The sequence below is a fragment of the Lepidochelys olivacea genome, assembly GCF_965140295.1.
Source record: "Lepidochelys olivacea isolate rLepOli2 genome assembly, chromosome: 27".
In the NCBI taxonomy this organism is placed as follows: domain Eukaryota; kingdom Metazoa; phylum Chordata; order Testudines; family Cheloniidae; genus Lepidochelys; species Lepidochelys olivacea.
This window is the reverse complement of record NC_140437.1, coordinates 3,937,898-3,959,932: the sequence shown is the minus strand read 5'-3', so window position 1 is coordinate 3,959,932 and position 22,035 is coordinate 3,937,898. Positions and strand designations below refer to the sequence as shown.

Genomic DNA, 22,035 nt, shown 5'->3' with positions numbered 1-22,035 from the left:
TCCTCTCTAAGCGATTGGGCCTTTCCACCCAGTTCCACTCCCCTGGGCCTTGGCAGGGCCGGGGCCGTGCAGCTCTCCTCTCAGGCTGATACTCTCCCCAGCCCCTCTGGGCAGCGCCCCAGGCCTACCGGAAGCGGCTGCATCCCCTCTGATAAGGACCCGCTGGCAGCCGGGCCGTTTGCAGGGGCCTGCCTGGAGCGTTCGATCCCCACGAGGCAGAGGAGGAGGGATGCCACGCGCCAGGATGATGGCTGGAGCCCAGGGACCGTGGCTGCCGCTGCCTCCCCTGTGGCTCTGGTGCTGGGTCCAGGTGCTGCTGGCTCCCCCGGGGCTGTGGCCGGCGCGAGCCTTCAACTTGCGCTCGGACCATCCCACCGTCTACGCCGGGCCTGACCACAGCTACTTTGGCTTCGCCGTGGACTTCTTCAAGGACAAGAAGGGAGGGTAGGTGATGGGGAGGCTCATGCCCCCAGCCACATCCGCAGGCCCCACTTGTCAGAGCCAAGAACTGAGATGCTCAGGGGGGCACCTGCAGAGCAGGGTTTGGGGTGGGGGGTGAGAATGGGGGTGGGAGCAGGGTGAAAGACGGGTTGGGATGGGGGGTGAGCATGGGGACAGGGTGAAAGCTGGGTGGGGGTGGGGGTGGGGGTTGGGGTGAAGGCCGGGTTGGGCTGCAGCGTGAGTGTGGGGGCAGGGTGAAGGCCGGGTTGGGGTTGGGGTTGGGGTTGGGGCAGGGTGAAGGCCAGGATGGGGGTGGGGTGGATTGTATTGGAGACAAGTTTTTAGTTCAGAAGGGGGAGGAAGCGACCAGGGTAGAGGCTGTCCTGGGTTCGAGTCTGACACAGGTGAGTTTGAAGGCGGAAGGCAGCTGGGGTTGAGCTAGTTCCCTTTGGAGCCTGGTAGGAGGGAAAACAGCACAATAAAGACAATGGATTTCAGGAGGGCACTTTAGCAAACTCAAGGAGTTGGCCGGTAAGATCCCCCGGGAAGCAGGTCTAAGGGGAAAACCAGTCCAATTTATCGCTCCCCTCCCCTCCCTCCTGCTTCCCGGCACACTGGACTGGCTCCCACGCTCTGCCCCCCAGGATCATGTCCACGCTCCCTATTCCCCCCCAACCCCATGCTCCAGCCTTCCCCAGTAAGCTGGCAAACTGCAAGTGCACAGACCAGCCCCCCACCCCCAGCCCCCCGACTGCCTCCTTTTCCCCCCAGGGGTTTCTCCTGCTGTGAAATTCTCCTGCCCAAAGACCTACACCACTGTGGCCAGCTGCCCCTGTGTGTGCTTGTGGGCACGTGTGCATAGGTGTGCATGTGAAGTGTGCACACACATGGAGTGTGATGCACGTGTGCACGGGGGGGGGTGCGCACGTCTAACACTGAGCCCCCTGCCCTTTGCCTCCTACCGCGCACGCTGCTGACAAGGTCCCGGCAGGCGTGGGGCTCACCAGGCTCGGAGCAGGGGCCTGGCCCAGGGCAGGGACCCCGGGGCAGTTTGCTCAGGGGCCAAGCAGCCTGGGAGGTGTCAGGTGTCCCTGGGGCCGAGGGGAGATCGGAGGGTCATGTCATCCAAGGGGCCAAGGAGACCCCTGGGAGCTGACAGGAGCCGGCCCGGCTCTGGGGCTCTGCCTGCCCCATGAGCAGGTGACGGGGCAGCTGGGACAATCCAAGGGGTGACCTTCCCAGTGGCTTGGCCCCACCGGCTCTCTGGGGCTCGGGGCAAAGCCAGGGCGCCTGGCTCCATCCACCAGTGGGGGAGGGAATGGCCCAGCTAGTGCCCCCAGTGGGGGAGGGCAGGCGAGGACGGCACTGGGGCTGCAGTGGGGTGAGGTGTTGGGCTGACCCTCTGCCCAGGGGGTCCACAGGAACAGCTGTCCCCTGGGAGGGTGCCAGGCTCTGAGCGGGCGGGCTGCGGTGCTCCCCCTCCTGTGCCATGTCGCTCTGGCCCCAGGGCTGGGCTGGGCCAGGGGGTGAGACTGGCAGGGCCCCCCCAGCGTCTGTGCCAGGCACCTGTGGGCATTGCCCAGACGCTGCTGCAGACGCAGACCCAGTGGATTAGGCCCCTGACTCCTGGCTGGCTCAGTCCGTCTGAGGAGCTGAGCCTGGACCCCGCTGCCAATGTCCTTCATCCCCCGATTGTCTGAGGCTGCCCCCCTTCCTGTCCCCTCCACCAGGTGGCGCTGCATTGCTCTGTCAAACAGCAGCCAAGTCCCACCCCAGAGGGGGCTGCATTGCAGTGGGGGTGGGAGGGTGACAGGACTCTGCGGGGCTCTGAGACCGAAGGCACCGGGATCTGGGGGGGGGAGGCCTGCAGGATGAGGAGCCGGGCCAGCTCACATCCCAAAGCCACCCTCCCTGCAGGCCCCCGGAGCCCAGTCTGCTCCCGCCCGCACCAGGGGTCCTGCCCTGACAGCCTCCCCCTGTGCCCATAGCATGAGTGTGGTGGTGGGCGCGCCCCGGGCCAACACCTCGCAGCCCGGCGTGGTGGAGGCTGGAGCTGTGTACTTGTGCCCCTGGGCGCCCGGCGGGACCCAATGCAGCATCATAGAGTTTGATCCGAAAGGTGAGTGAGCCAGAGCCGGCCGAGAGGGCAGCTTGCGGTAAACAGGGGGTGTTAGTTACTGTGGGCCAGAGGGGGCAGGGGGGAAGGTGGGTCTCGGGGGGGAGGTAGGGACCCCAGGATAACATGGGTGCAGGGTGGGTGGGGTGGGTTTTGGATCGGGGGGGTAGGGACCCCGGGGTGAGGTGGGGGGGTGGGTTGTGGTTCGGGGCGAGGTAGGGACCCCGGGCTGAGGTGGGAATGGTGGGATGGGTTTTGGTTTGGGGGTTAGGGAGCCCGGGGTGGGTGGGGCAGGTTGTGGATCAGGGGTGTAGGGACTCCAGGGTGGCAGTGGGTGGGGCGGGTTTTGGATTGGGGGGGTAGGGACCCAAGGGTGAGGTGGGGGGGTGGGTTGTGGTTCGGGGCAAGGTAGGGACCCTGGGGTGAGGTGGGGATGGTGGGACAGGTTGTGGATTGGGGGGTTAGGGACCCCGGGGTGAGGTGGGGCAGGTTGTGGGTCAGGGGGGTAGGGACTCCTGGGTGGGGGGGCTGGTTGTACATCGGGGAGGGGGAGGGACCCTGAGGTGGGGGAGGCGGCTTGTGGATCAGGGAGGGGTAGGGACCCTGGGGTGAGGTGGGGGTTAGGGAGGGTTCTGGGGGACAGGGACCCCGGGGTGAGGTGGGGACGGGTGGGACAGGTTGTGGATTGGGGGGTAGGGAGCCCGTGGTGGGTGGGGTAGGTTGTGGGGCAGGGAGGCAGGGACTCCAGGGTGGGGATAGAGAGGCAGGTTGTAGATTGGGGAGGGGTAGGGACCCCGGGGTGAGGTGGGGAGGGTGGGGGGGTCAGTTGTGGATCGGGGTGCGGTAGGGACCCCGGGGTGAGGTGGGGAGGGTGGGGGGGTGGGTTGTGGATCGGGGCGGGATAGGGACCCCGGGGTGAGGTGAGGGTTAGGGAGGGTTCGGGGCGGTTGGATCTGGGGGGTAGGGACCCCAGGGTCGGGTGGGGGGGTCAGTTGTGGATCGGGGCATGGTAGGGGCCCCGGGGTGAGGTGGGGACAGGTGGGGCGTGTTGGGGATCCCGGGGGGGGGCGTTTCCGGGTGTTTTTCCCACAGTTGCACTGCAGTCTGTGCTGACCTGCCCGTCCCCACAGGGGACCAGGCCGAGAGCAAGGGATTGCTCCAGCTGAAGACCTACAAGTCTCACCAGTGGTTCGGGGCGTCTGTGAACAGCTGGGACGGCAACGTTGTGGTGGGTGCCCCGGGCACAGCCCCTGCCCCTGCCCGTGCCCATGCAGCCTGGCAACCGCCTGGCGATCGGCCGCCTTGGGGAGCTGCGCAGGGTCGGGCTGGGTGGGAGACCCCTGGCTGGGGGCGTCTCAGAGGGCAGGGAGTGACCCCGTCCCGCACCGGCCAGGAGGGGATGTGCTGAGATGAGGGGCTCAGCTGGGGCCCTGGCTGCCCCTGGCTCCCCAGAGCAGAGGGGTCTGGTTCTTCTCCCGATGCTCTCAGCCGCTGTGTCCTGGTAACCTGCTGCCGTGCTCTGCCCCAGAGGCAGCTGCATTTCAGTGCTGGGTCTGTCCCGCCCCGGGGAGACGAGGTGGGGATGTGGGCGCTGGTGGTTTGTTGTGGGTTGGACGGACGCTGGGGGTGGGGGGACAGGGCAGCAGGGGGAGCCCAGCCCAGGGGCGGGAGGTTCCAGGCCGTGCTGGGGGGCGCTGGGCCTGGCCAGGCGAGGGGCAGGTGAGCTGGGATTCCACCTGCAGCGGATGGCGCTGAGTGTCCGGTCGTCCTGCCAGGCCTGCGCCCCCCTGCAGCACTGGAATGTCTTCGAGGGCACGGCCCAGGCCACCCAGACGCCCGTGGGCACCTGCTTCGTGGCCACCGAGGGCCTGAGCCGCTTCACCGAATACGCGCCCTGCCGCTGCCACCACATGGAGGCCACGTACCTTCATAGGCGCTACAGTAAGTGACGCCCCCCCCCCGCGGCCACGCCGGTTCCCTGCCCCCGATGCCCCCCTCCTCCATGGCCAGGCCAGCTCTCCGCACCCACCGCAGCCACGGCGCTTCGTTTTCGAGTGGTTGCTCGTGTCTGTCCACACCAGGTGGGCGTGCTCACCGCGGGCACCGGTGCCGGAAGGTTTTCCCCTAGCCGCACCCGTGGGGGGGGCCCCCCGCGACCCCTGGAGCGGCGCCTGCCGGGCGCGGTATAAGGGGGGCTGCGCGCTCCCCCCACCCTCAGTTCCTCCCTGCCGCCAGCGAAGGGCGTCGGAACCGCTCTGCTCCGGGGGGTGAAGCTCGTCCCCAGAGCCGTTGGTTCAGGTTAGTACGAACTGTAGTTCGTTAGCTGTTCAGTCAGTTTAGTCAGTCAGTGAGCCCGGGCCGGGGCATGCCCCGCGCCCCGGGGTTTACGTCGTGCGGCTCTCGCAGGCGTTCTATGCCAAAGACTGTCTGCGCTGCTTGGGAGAAGCCCATATCAGCAAAAGGTGCAAGATTTGCAAGTCGTTTACGCCTCGGACCAAAAGAGAAAGGGACGTTAGGCTCCGGGCCATCCTGATGGAGTCGGCCCTGACCCCGACTCCAGCGTGCCGCTCCGAACCAGTACCTGGCACCGCGGCATCGGCACGCGGCGACCCTCCGGGGCCAGGCCTGGTCGGCACCGCACCCCACCCACAGGGCACACCGAGAGGGCCAGGAAGACTCCGTCTTCGCAGCGGCACCGAGGGAAGTCAGGGACAGAGGCCAGGCCCATGTTGGGCAGTCCCCGATCCCCACCGGGCCCCAGGCCTCCGTCTCATGTTGAGCGGAGTAGCCCAGCCCCTTTGGAACAGGCCTCTCCGGATGTCCGGATGCCGTCCGCGCCTGAAGCCCTCCGGCTGGCCTGGGACATTATGTCCATGCCGGTACTCGGAGCGCCGCCGCTGGGATCTCCACAGTCGCCTCCAGCCTGGTACCGGTCTCGGTTGAGGGAACGTTCCCGACGCTGATCACGGCCCAGCAATCGCTTGGGGAGAGTCCAGGTGGATCGCCCTCAACGCCGACCAGACTGTCTGGCTGGGTTCCGTCGGGCCGGGACTCGCTTGTCCTCAAGGAGCGAATATCTGCAGGACCTCAGCGGGCTTCGCCGTCGGTCCTCATCTCGGAGAGGGTACCGCAGTCAATCACGGCACAGTCATCGACCCCGTTCCAGCTCGGACTCCCGCTCCAAATCTCTGCCAAGACATCGCAGCCCCGGGTGTCGATTGCCAGTATTTTGCCATCGTGGGTCTGCTGGTCGAGGCCGTTCTCAGAGCAGCTGTTACCGCCAGTACCGGTCCTCCGTGTCGAGATCACGGTCCCGTGGCCGTCGTAGCTCTTCCTGGTCCAGGGACAGCAGCAGATCTTACACCAGCCCGGTCTCCATTCGTAGCCGTCCTTCGATGGGCCAGGCCAGGCAACCCAAACAGGTTTGCAGGGGCACCGAGCGTCATGGCCGGCCCAATGGTACCCGTGGGCACCGTGGCCTCCGGCGCAGCCCCGGTGGGAGCTCACTCAGTGGCTGGAACTTCAGAGGCACCGTCGGCCTCCCTCTCCAGACCCCCGAGAAAGGAGTTGGTAGGACGTGCGTCCCCGGAGTCCAACCAGGTGGTGGACCCTCCGGTGCCGGCCGACACCCAGAGCTCTGCACCGGCCTCCTCGCCCTGCCCGGAGGAGGCGATTGCTGCCCGCCCCCCTACGTCCCGCAGGAGGACTTCACGGCCCACCAAGAACTCTTAAAGCGGGTGGCAGCAAGCCTCCACCTCCAGGCAGAGGAGATAGAGGAGCCCTCAGACTCCCTGGTTAATGTGCTGTCCCCTTCGGCACCGGGCAGGGTGGCCTCGCCTCTCCATGAAGGGGTGGCTAAGATTTCAAATGCCCTGTGGCAAACACCAGCCTCGTTGGCCCCCATCTCTAAAAAGGCGGAACGCAAGTACTCTGTACCCGCTAAAGGGCATGAGTATTCGCATACCCACCCAGGGCCCAACTCCCTGGTGGTCAAGTCGGCCAACCACGGGGAACGTCTGGGTCAGTCAGCCCCGACCCCAAAGGACAAAGACTCTTGGAGGGGGGGAGGGATAGCTCAGTGGTTTGAGCATTGGCCTGCTAAACCCAGGGTTGTGAGTTCAATCCTTGAGGGGGCCATTTAGGGATCGGGGCAAAAATTGGGCATTGGTCCTGCTTTGAGCAGGGGGTTGGACTAGATGACTCCTGAGGTCCCTTCCAACCCTGATATTCTATGATTCTATGACTGGACTCTTTGGGAGGGAAAGTTTATTCATTTTGAGCTTCCAGTTACAAGTGGCAAACCATCAGGCTCTCCTGGGGCTGTACGAATTCAATCTGTGGGGCTCCCTGCCCAAGTCTGAGGACTCCCTCCAGGGGCGCGATAGGAAAGAGTTCAAGGCGCTAGTGGAGGAAGGGGCAGCGGCCCCTAGGGCGCCCTGCAGGCAGCCTCGGATGCTGAGGACACGGCCGCACGATCAGTGGCCTCCGTGGTGCGCATGAGATGGGAGTCGTGGCTCCTGCTCTCTGGGCTGCCCAGCGAGGTGCAGACTGCCATGCAGGATCCCCTGTTTGATGCCAAAGCTCTGTTTGCGGAGGAAACAGATACAAGGCTGCATGGCATGAAAGACTCCCGCACGACCCTCCAGACTCGGGGCCTCTATGTCCTGGCTCCAGCAAAACCTAAGTTCAAGCCGCAGCAGACTCCCACCCAGGCCGCCCTCCCGATGTACAAGGCCTCCCATAAGAAGCAGCGGGAGACGCCCTCAGAGGCAGTCTCGGCCTGCCCCGCAGCCTGGGTCCTCCAAGGGCAAGCAGGCGGGGAAAAGGCACTTTTGACAGGACACTCTGGGGCACCCCGCCAGTCCTCATCAGGGATCCACCCCCAATAAAGCTACCCTTCTCCAACCGGTTGTGTGCTTTCCTCCTGGAGTGGTCGCGGCTGACCTCGGACCGATGGGTCCTCAACACCATCTCCCGGGGTTACACCCTCCAGTTTACTTCCTCCCCGCCCAACCACCCCCTGCCCCCGTCCCCTTTGTGGGATCCCTCGCACGAAGCTCTGCTCTAGCAGGAGGTGGGGCGGCTCCCAGGTCTAGGAGCGATAGAGGCGGAGCCCGAGGAGTTCATGGGCAAGGGGTTCTACTCCCGGTATTTCCTTATCCCGAAGGTCAAAGGGGGCCTCAGGCCCATCATGGACCTCTGAGGTCTGAACCAGTACATGGTGAAGCTCATGTTCCGCATGGTCTCCTTGGCCTCCATCATCCCCTCCCTGGATCCCGGGGACTGGTACGCTGCCCTCGATCTGCAGGACGCATACTTACGCATCCACATATTCGAGGGGCACAGGTGCTTCCTCCGTTTCGTGGTGGGGCAGAATCACTACCAATTCGTGGTCCTACCGTTTGGTCTGTCCACTGCCCCCAGGGTCTTTACAAAATGCATGTCGGTGCTAGCAGCCTACCTCAGATGGCGGGGGGGGGGTCCAGATATTTCCCTATCTGGACAGCTGGCTTGTCAGGTGAGGGATCACGTGGCACCCCTCCTGTCCACGTGCACCACCTTGGGCCTGTTGGTAAACAACACCAAGTCCACATTAGTCCCGGTCCAATGCATAGGGTTTATGGGGGTGCTTCTGGACGCAGCGTCGGCCAGGGCCTCTCTCCTGCCAGATTTGAGACCCTGAAAACTCTCATCGACTCGGTCACAAGGTTCCCGGTGACAACAGCCAGGGTTTGCCTACAACTCTTGGCTCACATGTTGGCGTGCACGTACGTGGTCCGTTACGCCAGACTCAGGATGAGGCCCCTCCAGCTCTGGTTGGCCTCGAAGTTCTCCCAGGCCATGGACAGGATGGACAAGGTCCTCACTGTGCCAGACTCTGTGATCACCTCCTTACGGTGGTTGTCCGCCCCAAACAACATGCTCCAAGGGGTCCCATTCAGGGACAGGGCCCTATCGTTGGAGCTGGTGGCCGATGCGTCGGACCTGGGTTGGGGGTCCCATGTGGGGAACTTTCAGACCCAAGGCCTGTGGTTGGCTCAAGACCTGACCCTACATATAAACGTCAAGGAGCTCAGGGTGGGGCAGCTGGCGTTTGTGGCCTTCCGCTTGCACCTAGAGGGCAGGGTGGTCAGGGTCCTCACAGACAACACGGCCTCGATGTTCTGTATCAACAGGCAAGGCGGGGCCCGATCCTCTGCCCGCTGCCACGAAGCCCTCAGGCTGTGGGATTTCTGTACAGCCCACGACACCCACCTGAAGGCCTTCCACCTACGGGGTGCCCAGAATGAGAAGGCAGATCGCTTGAGCAGGGACTTTTCCTCGCAACACGAGAGGTCCCTCCACCCAGAAGTGGCTCACCAGCTCTTCCGAAGGTGGGGAACTCCCCAGGTGGACCGATTTGTGACTCGGCAGAACCGGCGATGCCCCCGGGTTCTGCTCCGAGGGGGCCTGGGGAGGGGCGCTATCTCCGATACCTTTACTCTGTCCTGGTCAGGCCAGTTTCTCTACACCTTTCCCCCGCTCCCTCTAATCAGCAGGGTCCTGGAGAAGATAAAGACGGACAAGGCCCGGGTCGTCCTGATTGCCCTGGCGTGGCCCAGGCAGAATTGGTTCGGGACCCACACGGGCCTGGCAGTAGCTCTGTCCTTGCCACTCCGCCTGGACCTGCTCTCTCAGGACCAGGGCCGCCTCCTGCACCCCAGCCTGGCGGCTCTTCACCTCACGGCATGGCTGCTCAGTGGTTAGGTGGAGCGGAAAGTTCGTGCTCAGAGCAAGTTCAGTGTGTCCTCCTCGAAAGTAGTCGGCCCGCCACTCGCCGCGCGTATTGGGCGAAGTGGTCCCGGTTTTCTAGGTGGGCGGTGGACCAGGGTGTCTTCCCGGTGGGTGTCCTGATCCAGCTTATCCTTGATTACCTCCTCCACCTGAGGGCCCAGGGCCTGGCGCCCTCGTCAGTCAGGGTACACTTGGCAGGCATATCGTCCTTCCATCCCCCGGTGCAAGGGCACGCGGTATTTTCCCATGCTATGACTGGCCGGTTCCTTAAGGGTTTGGACCTTTTTTTCCTGTATTCTAGACCCCCGGTCCTGCACTGGGACCTAAACCTGGTGCTGGCTCGTCTCACAAGGCCCCATTTGAACCACTGGCCACGTGCTCCTCGTCCCACCTCTTGAGGAAGGTGGCCTTCCTGGTTGCAATCACGTCAGCCAGGCGAGTCTAGGAGCTCAGGGCCCTGACCTCCAAGCCGCCGTACATGGTCTTTCATAAAGACAGGGTCCAGCTCCACCCACACCCCGCGTTCCTCCCTGAAGCGGTCTCCGCCTGCCACATGGGTCAGGACATTTTTCTGCCGGTCCTCTGCCCCAAGCCCCACGCGTCCAGTGAGGAGCGCTGTCTCCACACGCTCGATGTGCGGCGGGCTCTAGCTTTCTACCTCGAGCGGACCAAGCCGTTCAGAAAGTCCTCGCAGCCGTTTGTTGCCTCGGCCGAGCGCGCGAGGGGCCAGCCGATTTCCACTCAGCGGCTTTCCCATCGGATCACTTCGTGCACCCGCTCCTGTTATGAGCTGGCAGGTGTCCCCCCACCACTGATTGTGAGGGCTCATTCAACTTGGGCACAGGCCTCGTTGGCTGCCTTCGTGGCCCACGTCCCCATCCAGGACATCTGTAGGGCCGTCACGTGGTCTTTGGTTCACACGTTCACTTCGCACTATGCGATCGTCTCCCAAGCCAGGGATGATGCCGGGTCCGGCAGGGCTATGCTCCGTCCTGGGAACTTGTGAACTCCTCCCGCTCCCACAGTATAGCTTGGAATCACCTACTGTGGACTAGACGTGAGCAGTCACTCGAAGAAGAAACGCCAGTTACCTTTTCCGTAAGTGGTGTTCTTCGCGATGTGTTGCTCACGTCTATTCCGCACCCCGCCCTCCTTCCCCTGTCGGAGTTGTCCGGCAAGAAGGAACTGAGGGTGCGGGGGAGCGCTTAGCTCCCCGGGTACCGCCCCATGGAGGCGCCACTCCAGGGGTCGCGGGGGGCGCTCCCCCTACGGGTACGGCTAGGGGAAAAACTTCCGGCACTGGTTCCCGTGGCGAGCACGCACACCTGGTGTGGAATAGACGTGAGCAACACATCCCGAAGAACACCACTTATGGAAAAGGTTCTGTCTTTTCCCTGCCCCAACACCCACCTCCCCCACAGACCCCCCGGCTCTCTGCACCACCCCCCGGCAGCCACACCGGCTCCCTGCACCCGCCCCCCCAGCCACAACTGTTCCCTGCCCCCAATGCCCCCATCCCCCACAGCCACGCGGACTCCCTGCACCCCCCCGCAGCCATGCCAGCTCCCTGCCCCCAATGCCCCCATCCCCCACAGCCACACGGACTCCCCGCACCCCCCCTCAGCCACGCCAGCTTCCTGCCCCCGATGCTCCCATCCCCCACAGCCACGCCAGCTCCCTGCACCCCCACCGCAGCCACGTCTGTTCCTTGCCCCCAATGCCTCCCTCCCCCACAACCGCCGGTTCCCTGCCTCCGACACCCCCTCCCCACGCAGCCACACCAGCTCCAGGCTCCCCCGGCCTCAGGTAAAATGGCACTCTGGGCGAACTTGCCTTTTGGTGTCCCTGGCCCCCGTGGGCGTGGCATCCCTCCATTGCCCCTGGCCCCCATGAGCTCCCCGGGCTCCCCACCCTCCCTTCTCTCCCAACCCCTGCATTGTGCCCCCTTCGCCCCTGCCTGCTTCTGCTCCGGCACCCCAATCCCTACACCCCCTTCCCTCCCAACCCCTGCCCCCTCCTGCGCCCCAATCCCTTGACTCCTGCCCCCTGCACTGTGCCCCCTTTGCCCCTCACCCCAGCCCCTGCCCCCTGCCCTGGGCCCCCTTTGCCCCTCACCCCAGTCCCTGCCCCCTGCACTGTGCCCCCTTTGCCCCTCACCCCAGTCCCTGCCCCCTGCACTGTGCCCCCTTTGCCCCTCACCCCAGCCCCTGCCCCCTGCCCTGGGCCCCCTTTGCCCCTCATCCCAGCCCCTGCCCCCTGCCCTGGGCCCCCTTTGCCCCTCATCCCAGCCCCTGCCCCCTGCCCTGGGCCCCATTTGCCCCTCACCCCAGTCCCTGCCCCCTGCCCTGGGCCCCCTTTGCCCCTCACCCCAGTCCCTGCCCCCTGCCCTGGGCCCCCTTTGCCCCTCACCCCAGTCCCTGCCCCCTGCACTGTGCCCCCTTTGCCCCTCACCCTTGCATCCCGCTCCTGCACCCAAGTGGGGGGAACCTGACCTGGATTGCCCCCCCCCGACTGCTGCCCCTTGGCCCGCGCAGTCCTGGGGGCTGGCAGGGGGGAGCGAGCCTGCGGGCTGGGTCGGGGGAGGGAGGCAGCCCCCGGTGCCGCCCAGCCCGGGGCAGGGGCCTGGATGCAGGGAGCCCCGGTGTGTGTGTTGAGGGGAGTGTGGGGGGGATGGGGGTGTGAGTGTGTATGGGGGGTGCGTGCCTGTGTGTTGACGGGACTGTTGGTGGGTGTGGGTGGTTGTGTGTGTGGGAGTGGGGGTGTTTGGGGGTGTGTTGAGGGGAGTGTGGGTGTGTGTGGGTGTTTGGGGGATATGGGTGTGGGTGTGTATGGGGGGTGTGGGGGGGTGTGTTGAGGGGAGTGTGGGTGTGGGGGGTGTGGGTGTGTATGGGGGGTGTGGGGTGTGTGTGTTGAGGGGAGTGTGGGTGTGGGTGTGGGGGGGTGGGGTGTGTATGGGTGTGTGGGGGTGTGTTGAGGGGAGTGTGGGTGTGTGTGGGGTGTGTTGAGGGGAGTGTGGGGGTGTGGGGGTGTGGGGGGTGGGGGGTGTATGGGGGGGTGGGGGGGTGTTGAGGGGAGTGTGGGTGTGGGTAGGTGTTTGGGGGATATGGGTGTGGGTGTGTATGGGGGGTGTGGGTGTGTGGGGTGTGTGGGGGGTGTGTTGAGGGGAGTGTAGGTGTGTGGGGGATATGGGTGTGGGTGTGTATGGGGTGTGTGGGGGGGGTGTTGAGGGGAGTGTGGGTGTGTGGGGGGGTGGGGGTGGTTTGTGTATGGGGGTGTGGGGGTGTGTGTATGGGGTGTGTGGGGGGGTGTTGAGGGGAGTGGGGGGGTGTTGAGGGGAGTGGGGGTGTGGGGTGTGTATGGGGGGTGTGGGGGTGTGGGGGTGGGGGTGGGGTGTGGGGGGGTGTTGAGGGGAGTGTGGGGGGGGTGTTGAGGGGAGTGTAGGTGTGTGGGGGATATGGGTGTGGGTGTGTATGGGGGTGTGTGGGGGGGTGTTGAGGGGAGTGTGGGTGTGGGTGTGGGGGGTGGGGTGTGTATGGTGGGTGGGGGTGTGTGGGTGTGGGGGGGTGGGGGGTGGGGTGTGTATGGGGGGTGTGGGGGTGTGGGTGTGGGGGGGTGTGGGGGGTGGGGGGTGTATGGGGGGTGGGTGGGGGGGGTGCTCTGTCTCTTGAAGCTCTCAGGGGCAGGAGCCTGGACTAGGGTTTTTCAGCCCCCAGCAGCTCAGACTCCCCCTCCCAGTGGAAATTGGGTAACGGGACCCCCCCCCACAGAGCCGGCTGGGCACGTGGAGCTGGGAGGGCACCTGCCTCGGAGGCTGTTCTCCCAACTGCCCCCTGCGTGCGGCTGCGCCCCCCCATCTCGCGACAGCCACGCGCCTCGACACCCCCCCGCCAGTCCCCCCCCCCCGCTCAGCCCGTGGGGGCTGTGCCCAAGGCCGATGCTGCTGCTCCTCTTGTGCCGACTCTCAGAGCCCCCCAGGGCCCCCCGATCCCTCGCCCCCCAGGGCCCCCCCCGGCTTCCCCCATGGCGTGGCTTGGGTGCTGTTCTCTCCCGCCCAGCCTTCCAGCCGAGCCCTCAGCCCCTTTGCAGTGAAGTAGCCACGCTCCCGTATACAGATGAGGAAACTGAGGCACAGAGCCCAGGGCCAGCCTGTCACTCTCAGCACCCACTGGGCACGGCTCCCCTTGTGGCACCCAGGCCAGGGAGCTCCCGGAGACCTCATGAGGGGCAGTGGCTGGATCCGGAGGCATGGGGGCACTGGTGGCATCCGGGAGGCCCCTCACTCCCAGGCCCCCGTGCCCGCGGCGGGCTCAGCCCATGGGCCCCCCGGGGTCCCGCGTAGGGAGATTTCTGCCCAGGCCTTTGGGCCCCAGATTCACCCCGGGAAGGCCAAACCCAGGCGTCCGGCCGCCCCGTGGGCCCAGCAGCTCGCTCCCTGCAGAGCAGGCTGGCCGTGGGGCGCTGACCCATGGACGGACACCAGAGCAGCTGGCATCCCGCTGCTCGGGGGCAGATGAGAGGGTCGCCGGCCCAGTCTGGAGGCCGGGCTCTGCCCAGCAGAGATCACAGCCAAACTCTGCAGGGGCGACCCCCGACGTCCCTCAGCCCCCCTGCCCCAGGAGCGTGGCAATCACACGCCTCGTGCCCCTCTCCACAGCCTACGACAAGCGGTACTGCCAGGTGGGCTTCAGCACCGCCATCACCCACGTGAGTACGGCCCGGGGCGCCCCGGCCAGCAGAGGTCCCTGGGGGTGGGGGTCCAGCGGGAGTGCCCCTGGAGGTGTGTGCGCAGGTGCCCCTGGGGGGGTGCATGCCCACGGGGGGTGTGCCCATGGGGGGTGTGCATGCCTGTGCCCAGTGGGGGGGGCTGTGCGTGCCCGTGAGGGGGGTGTGCCCGGGGGGGGCTGTGCGTGCCCGGGGTGTGTGTGCCCAGTGGGGGGGGCTGTGCGTGCCCATGGGGGGGTGCCCAGTGGGGTGTGTATGTGCGTGCCCATTGGGGGCTGTGCATGCTTGCGGGGGGTGTGTGTGCCCACGTGTGCCCATGGGGGGCGTGCATGCCTGGGGGGGGGCGTGCCTGTGGGGGTGTCTCCGGGTGGGGTGCTCACTCAGGCCTGTCCTGTCCCCTTGCAGGCTGGCAGGCTGGTGCTGGGTGCCCCGGGAGGATACTACTTTGTGGGTAAGGGCTCTGGTTCCTGGGGGGCTCTGGGGGCTGTGGGGGGAGGGGGAGCCCGTTGCCCCTTGGCATGGCTGCCATCACCTCCGACGCTTCCATTGGAGCCATGGCAACACTGACAGCGCCCGCCCCAGGGCTCCCCCTCAGCTGGGCTGCGGGCATCGCCCTGCCTGTGCCCAGGGGGCTGGAACGGACCCACCTGATCCACAGCCCCAGGCCCAACCTGTCCGTGGTGTCCCACTGTGGCTGGCAGAGGCTGCCCCCCCCCGGGTCTGTAGCTAGAACCCCCCGAGCTTGGAGCATCCCTCTCGGGCAACGAGCTGCCCACGGCACATGGGAAATGCCAAGCAGCCCCCGCCCCCCATGGGGACCCCCAGCCCCAGGAGCTGGCACGTGGGGCTGGCGAAGGGGGTGCTGTGGGGTGGGGGTGCAGGATGACCATGTTGGGCTTGGGCATCCTCCCTCTCTTACCATCCCTAGCCCCTGCCTGCTCCATGCAGGGCCCCTGGCGCTGGCTCACGGGGGGCCTGGATGTTCCCCCAGGGCTGATCTACTCGGTCAATCTGTCGACAATCGTGTCCCACTTCCCTGGCAGCACCCTGCTCTGGTCCGTGGCCCCCGAGCAGGTCACGGAGGACATTAACTATGATTATGACGACGCCTACAGAGGTGAGCGCGGCCTCCCACAGCAACCTGCCCGCCTCGTGGCTGGGCATGGGAGAGATTGACTCTCCCTGGTGCCAGCAGGGCCCTGGCACCATCCACATTGCCCTCAGTCTAACCACCAGACCCCACTTCCCTCCAGAGCTGGGGAGAGAACCCAGGAGTCCTGGCTCCCAGCCCCCCTGAGCCAGGGAGAGGACCCAGGAGTCCCGGCTCCCAGCCCCCCTGAGCCAGGGAGAGAACCCAGGAGTCCCGGCTCCCAGGCCCCACCCCTGCTCTACCCCACTAGACCCCACTCCCCTCCAGAGCAGGGCGAGAACCCAGGAGTCCCGGCTCCCAGCCCCCCTGAGCCAGGGCGAGAACCCAGGAGTCCGGGCTCCCTGCCTTAAACCCACCTCCTGCTCTAACCACTGCCACCTCCTTGCCCTGGGTGCCAGTCGTTCTGCTCTGGGCGTGTGCGGCAGGCAGGGGCGTTCGAAGGGTTAACCCTGCTCCCTCTCTCTGCAGGGTACTCAGTGGCCGTGGGGGAGTTTGACGGGGACCCCACCGCGCCAGGTAGGGGATTTGCCCTTGGCTTGTGTGATGCCCCCCCAACCCCTGAAGCTGCACAGGGCTCTGGGGCTGCCAACCGGGCTCCATGGGCAACAGTATGGAGCAGACTTGGCTCACCCACCCCAGCCGCACCCCTGGTGACCCCACCCCCACCCCTGCCTGCCCCCAGGGCACAGGGCTGGGAGCAGGGAGGGTGAGGGGCTCTTGCCACCTGCCACCCCCAGGCAAATGGGGCCTCTGCCCCCAGCAATGGCTTGGAGCCTGGGAGTCCATGCCCACCAGGCCCCCCGCCCCACTCCCAAGTCCTCTTCCCGGCCGCCCCTCCCCGAGTCCCCCACCCGCTGGGCTCCCCTGCCCCGGAGTCCCTGCCCGCCAGACCTGCCCCCCTGCTTGCTCATTGTCCCTGCCAGCTGGGCAGAGTCCTCCAGTCGCGGGGCTGTATCCGATTCTACCCCCCTCCCCGAGGGTGGGGGCTCCCCAGTCTTGCCCAGGGCACCCCACGCACCTGGCTTCCCGCTGCCCTGGTCGCTGCATAGGCAGCCAGCGCCAGCCCTTCCCGGAGAGGGGCAGCCCCTGTTCCTGTGCCCTCCACCCCCCCCCCCGCCCGCCTGCCCCCTTCAGGCCCCCCATTGGGCTGGGGGGGGCGCTGGGGCTTTGCCCTGGCTTTGGGACGGGGCACTCTCTGCCAGCAGCTCAGCACGCTCTGTCCCCGGGTGTCGTGGGGACTCTTGTGTTGCCTTCACAGAGTACGTTGTGGGCGTCCCCAACAAGAGAACGACCTGGGGGGTGGTGAGTATCGGGGGGGGCACCATTGGGAAGAGCTGCTTCCATGCCTGGGTTGGGGGGAGAGAGCAGCCCCCATCTCCCCGGTGCCTGGGGGCGGAGGGTGCAGCCCCCATCTCCCCGGTGCCCGGGGCGGGAGGGAACAACCCCCATCTCCTCAGCGCCCAGGGTGGGGGAGCAGCTCCCATCTCCCCAGTACCCAGGGGGGAAGGAAGCAGCCCCCATCTTCCCAGCACCCGGGTGGGGGGAGCAGCCCCCATCTCCCTCCTGACTGATTTGTTTCTCCCTGCGGCAGGTCGAGATCTTCCGGAGCAGGAAGTCTCTGGTGCTAGTACAGAGCATCCAGAGTGAGCAGGTACCTGCCCCCCTCCCCTACCCCCTGCCCCCCTCCCCTACCCCCTGCCCCCACATCTACCCCCTTCCCTTTGCCCAACCCCCCACTGCCCCCATCACCCCTCCCCTCCTTCACCTCCCCCTGCCCCGCCCCGCCCCACCCCAGCCAAAGGAGAGCCAGCCTCGAAAGGCCCCACTCCCAGTCTCTCCCTGGGCTCCCAAAGCAGTGGGCTGCGGGTTGGGAGTGAGGGGCATGGTAGAGCTGGGGGGGAACCCCAACTATGCATACAATATGATGGGGGCTAATTTAGCTACAACTAATCAGGAGAAAGATCTTGGAGTCATCGTGGATAGTTCTCTGAAGACGTCCACGCAGTGTCCAGCGGCAGTCAAAAAAGCGAACAGGGTGTTAGGAATCATTACAAAAGGGATAGAGAATAAGACTGAGAATATCTTATTGCCCTTGTATAAATCCATGGTACACCCACATCTTGAATACTGCATACAGATATGGTCCCCTCATCTCAAAACAGATGTACTGGCATTGGAAAAGGTTCAGAAAAGGGCAACTAAAATGATTAGGGGTTTGGAACAGGTCCCATTGAGGAGAGATTAAAGAGGCTTGGACTTTTCAGCCTGGAAAAGAGGAGGCTAAGGGGGGATATGATAGAGGTATATAAACTTATGAGTGGTGTGGAGAAAGTGAATAAGGAAAAGTTATTTACTTGTTCCCATAATATAAGAACTAGGGGCCACCAAATGAAATTAATGGGCAGCAGGTTTAAAACAAACAAAAGGACGTTCTTCTTCACTCAGTGCACAGTCAACCTGTGGAACTCCTTGCCTGAGGAGGTTGTGAAGGCTAGGACTATAACAGGGTTTAAAAGAGAACTGGATAAATTCATGGAGGTTAAGTCCATTCATGGCTATTAGCCAGGATGGGTAAGGAATGGTGCCCCTAGCCTCTCTTTCTCAGAGTGTGGAGATGGATGGCAGGAGAGAGATCACTCGATCATTACCTGTTAGGTTCACTCCCTCTGGGGCACCTGGCATTGCCCACTGTTGGAAGACAGGATACTGGGCTGGATGGACCTTTGGTCTGACCCTGTGTGGCCATTCTTATGTTCTTATGGCTGTGCTAGCAGGGGCTCCGGGTCAGGAGTGAGGGGCATGGCAGAGCTGGGGGGACCCCAGGACTGGGAGAGCAGGAGGCTGCGGGTCAGGGGTGAGGGTCACAGCAGAGCTGTGGGTCAGGGTTGACAAGCAATGGCCAGCCCAGCATGTCCCCTGCCCTCAGCCCCTGTTATGCAGACAAAACTACACAGGATCGATTCAGGGCACAAGACAAGACGTCACATTTATTATCACACACTTTGATTTATGACCAATAACTAATATCTAATACCTATGTGTACACACACACACGTTCTGCAGCTGCTGTATAGTTACCAGTCCCGAACGTAGCTTGAGTTCGTGGCTGGGGTCCGTAGCTTGTGGCAGCTCACTGGCCAGGAAAGCCGGGCACAAGGGAGGGCTGGGTCTGTGTGGGGCGTGCACCGATGCCCTTCCGCGTTGGCAGCGGAATGTGACCCTCCAAAGTCTTCCATCTCCCCTGTCCTTTTCGTAGGCTTTAGTCTGAATCCAGAGTCGATCGGTCTTGCTGTGTCAGGCTGCCTCTGGGTCCGGTGTGAGTAATCCCCCGTCAGCTGCAGACGTGACTTTCAGCCTGGGGCCTGGCTTTGGTGTTTCCTCAGTTGTACTTTTGTACTTTTCTTTTGAGGGTGTTCTCTTGCCGTTGGTGTTTACACTTTATTTCATCAGGACAGGCTGGGGCTGGAGGTTGATTCCATCACCCATCCGTCCCTCATTCCCACAGCGGAACTACACCAGTCAGATTTCAGCCGGGTTTAGCGAAAGCGAAGGCTGCAGCAGGGTTTACAAACTGGACTGAGCATTTGACCATGGAGTTCGGGACACGTTGAAATGGAGTTTGGGTTACACCAGGGACGCGTGTGAGGAGCGGCAAACAGGGAGCAGAAGGTGCAATGTTGAGGCCGTGCAAGTTTCAGAGATTTAAGCAGCAATTGGATTGTGAAACTCAATTAGCCAGTTATTGGGGTAGCCGGTTTTATGAATGAATGTTGTTTCATTCGTAAAACTTTGCTTATGAAGTTATATTAATAAAGTGAACAATTAAAAACAATTTCATTGATCAGTTCTACGCCCCCACCCGCCCCCGTGTCTTCCAGGTGGCGTCATACTTTGGTCACACGGTGGCTGTTGCTGATGTGAATGGCGATGGGTAAGGAGGAGGCTGGCGCTCGCTTGGCAGCCAGGGCGCTGAGACCAAGTGCCCATGTCTGCCCCCAACCACTGCCTGGGGGGGGCACGGCCGTTCACTCAGCCCTCCCATCCTGGGCGCTGGCAGGGCAGGGGAGAGCCGGGCCGGGGCTGCTGGGCTCCATCACCCCCAGGAGCCTCTGTGCTCCGCTTTGCCCTGGCCTGTGGCACAGCCCTGTGGGGCCAGAGCCCCCTCCGGCCTCGTGTCTTCAGCACCAAGGGCCGGGGGCCCGGCTAGGAGCTCCAGGGTCCCCTCTGCCGGGGCCCTGGTGACGTGCTGGCCATGGACTGTGCAGCTGGTGAATCCATGGGGCAGTCGCGGTGCCCTGAGGAGGGGCAGAAGGGCTGAGTCCTGCCCCCGGCCGCCAGCAGGGCCTGTGCTCCGGGCCCCCCAGCCGGCCTGGTTGGTCTCCCCTCATCCCCCCACGTTGGCTTCTGCTGCCATCTGGTGCCCACCAGCCTGCACTGCTCCTGGCAGAGCCTGGTGCCCGGCAAGCAGGAGCAGGAGGCAGGAGTGGGCAGAGCCGCCCCAGCTCCCTCCGGGGCAAAACTGAGTCGAGGGGTAACCCCAGCCCCCAGCACAAGGCCCAGCTCAGCCCGGGAGGGAGCCTGGGCCCTGAGGGGACTGAGGCCGGACGGGCGGACGGACAGAGCTCAGGGGGTGTCTGTGTCCAGGAGCACCGACTCGTGTGAGCCCCAATGGCCCGATGCATCCCTCCAGCAGCGGGTGCTACACCTCCCACCCCCCGGGGGGCTGCCCCCATCCCGGCTAGCTGCACCCCCAGGCCATGGGATCATCCTTTCGGCCCGTCGGCCCCTGCGGCCTGGCGGGGAGGGGAGCCCAGAGCTCCTCCCCCTGCCACCTGCCCCCTTTGCCCCCAGGAAGGACGACGTGTTGGTGGGGGCGCCCCTCTACATGGAGCGCCGCTCCGACCGCAAGCTCTACGAGGTGGGGCGTGTCTACCTGTACACGCAGCGCCGGGGCCCCCACGCCTACCGGATCCCCTGGCAGACCCTGACCGGCACCGAGGTCTACGGCCGCTTCGGCACAGCCATCGCTCCTGTGGGGGACCTGGACCAGGACGGCTACGTCGGTAACGCCCAGCCGGGCCGCAGCCCCGGGTGCCAGCCCACTAGTGCTGCTGGCGAGGAAGCTGCTCCTGGTGGCTCTGGGTGGGGGGGGCTTTGGGTTGGCACAGAGACCCCCCATGGGATACGAGACTGGCGGGGTCTGGGGCAGGGCACCTGGGGTGCCAATCAGCACAAGACTGAGTGCCGGGACCCGGTGGGACACCCTGAGGAGGTGTCTGGGCAGCCCAGCCACACACAGTAGCAGAGCTAGGAACAGTCCTGACTCTCAGCCCCCACCCCCAGCTCTAACCACTAGTCCCAACTCCTCCCCCAGAGCCAGAGATCGAACCCAGGCGTCCTGGCTCCCAGCCCCCTGCTCTAATCCACTGGACCCCCTCCCCTCCCCAAGCCGCGGATAGAACCCGCTCTGGGTCCCCTTCTGGTCGGTGTGTGATGCCTGGGGCCGGTCACTGCCTCAGTGGGTGGGATCCTGACCCTGGGGGTGAGGAGCGACTGGTGCCCGGGGCTCAGCTGCTCTGGCCGGGGCCCGGCTTGTGGGCCCTGCGGTCCTGTCCCCTCAGACGTGGCGGTGGGGGCTCCGTTCGCCGGGAGTGGCCGTGTGCTCATCTTCAGCGGGCACAGCGAGGGGCTCCGGACGCCGGCCTCGCAGGTCCTGGAGAGCCCCTTCCCCGGCCGTGCCGCCTTCGGCTTCTCCGTGCGTGGCACCACCGACATCGACGCCAACGGGTACCCAGGTACAGCCGCCCTCACAGCCCCCCGGCTCCGGCCTGTGCCACCCCCGGCCCGCCAGGGTCACAGGCCTGGAGCTGGGCAGCACCCATGGCCCGGACGCTTCGGGGAGGGAGATGAGCATGTGGGGAAGAAGGCTTGGCCTCCATCTCCCTGCCTTGCCCCTGAGCCCCCGCTCCCGTCCCGGGCGCTGCTCCCTGGGCCCCCCCTCCCGTGCCAGGCTCTGCCCCTGGGCCCCCCTCTCATGCTGGGCGCTGCCCCTGGGCCCCCCTCTTGTGCCAGGCGCTGACCCCTGGGCCCCCCTCCCTTGCCAGCCGTTGCCCCTGGGCCCTCCTCCTGTCCCGGGCGCTACTCCCTGGGCTCCCCTCCCATGCCAGGCTCTGCCCCTGGGACCCCCTCCCGTGCCAGGCTCTGCCCCTGGGCCCCCCTCCTGTGCCAGGCGCTGCCCCTGGGCCCCCCTCCCGTGCCATGCGCTGCTCCCTGGGCCCCCCTCCCATGCTGGGCTCTGCCCCTGGGCCCCCCTCCCGTGCCAGGCGCTGCCCCCTGGGCCCCCCTCCCGTGCCGGGTGCTGCCCCCTGGGCCCCCCTCTCATGCCGGGCTCTGCCCCTGGGACCCCCTCCCGTGCCGGGTGCTGCCCCCTGGGCCCCCCTCCTGTGCCAGGCGCTGCCCCTGGGCCCCCCTCCCGTGCTGGGTGCTGCCCCCTGGACCCCCCTCCCATGCCAGGCGCTGCCCCCTGGGCCCCCCTCCCGTGCCAGACGCTGCCTGCTTCCCCTGGGTCACCCCATGCTGGGTGCTGGACCCTGGGGAATGCTGACCACCCTTCCCTAGCAAGGTGGGACGCTCTGGACCCTGCAGGAGGTGTCCCCTGGGCTGGCTGGAGCGCTGGCTCCCTGCCCTGGCTCCTGCTGGCAGCTTTGCCAGACGGCCGAGCTGGCAGGATCCTGTGCCCGCCCCATGCAGCCCAGTGTGACCCTTGGCTTGTGCCCCCAGATGTGCTGGTCGGGGCGTTCGGCGCCAGCAAGGTGGCCGCGTACAGGTGAGT

The 22,035-nt window shown here is 65.4% G+C and overlaps 1 protein-coding gene across 1 annotated transcript in view; it reads left to right on the top strand.

Annotated features, from left to right (window-relative positions):
* Nucleotides 1-229: 229 nt before the first annotated feature.
* ITGA2B (integrin subunit alpha 2b) overlaps nucleotides 230-22,035 on the top strand; it is a gene marked incomplete at its 5' end in the record, with an annotated part of 80,456 nt that continues 58,650 nt past the window's right edge. The window contains 14 exons of the mRNA XM_084615661.1: nucleotides 230-444; nucleotides 2,430-2,560; nucleotides 3,688-3,785; nucleotides 4,333-4,498; nucleotides 13,986-14,035; nucleotides 14,459-14,504; nucleotides 15,045-15,170; nucleotides 15,672-15,719; nucleotides 16,462-16,505; nucleotides 16,795-16,854; nucleotides 19,082-19,134; nucleotides 20,055-20,266; nucleotides 20,825-20,998; nucleotides 21,984-22,029. Of these exons, the coding sequence (XP_084471787.1) occupies nucleotides 230-444; nucleotides 2,430-2,560; nucleotides 3,688-3,785; nucleotides 4,333-4,498; nucleotides 13,986-14,035; nucleotides 14,459-14,504; nucleotides 15,045-15,170; nucleotides 15,672-15,719; nucleotides 16,462-16,505; nucleotides 16,795-16,854; nucleotides 19,082-19,134; nucleotides 20,055-20,266; nucleotides 20,825-20,998; nucleotides 21,984-22,029 (1,469 nt within the window). The remainder of the gene's footprint in view (nucleotides 445-2,429; nucleotides 2,561-3,687; nucleotides 3,786-4,332; nucleotides 4,499-13,985; nucleotides 14,036-14,458; nucleotides 14,505-15,044; nucleotides 15,171-15,671; nucleotides 15,720-16,461; nucleotides 16,506-16,794; nucleotides 16,855-19,081; nucleotides 19,135-20,054; nucleotides 20,267-20,824; nucleotides 20,999-21,983; nucleotides 22,030-22,035) is intronic.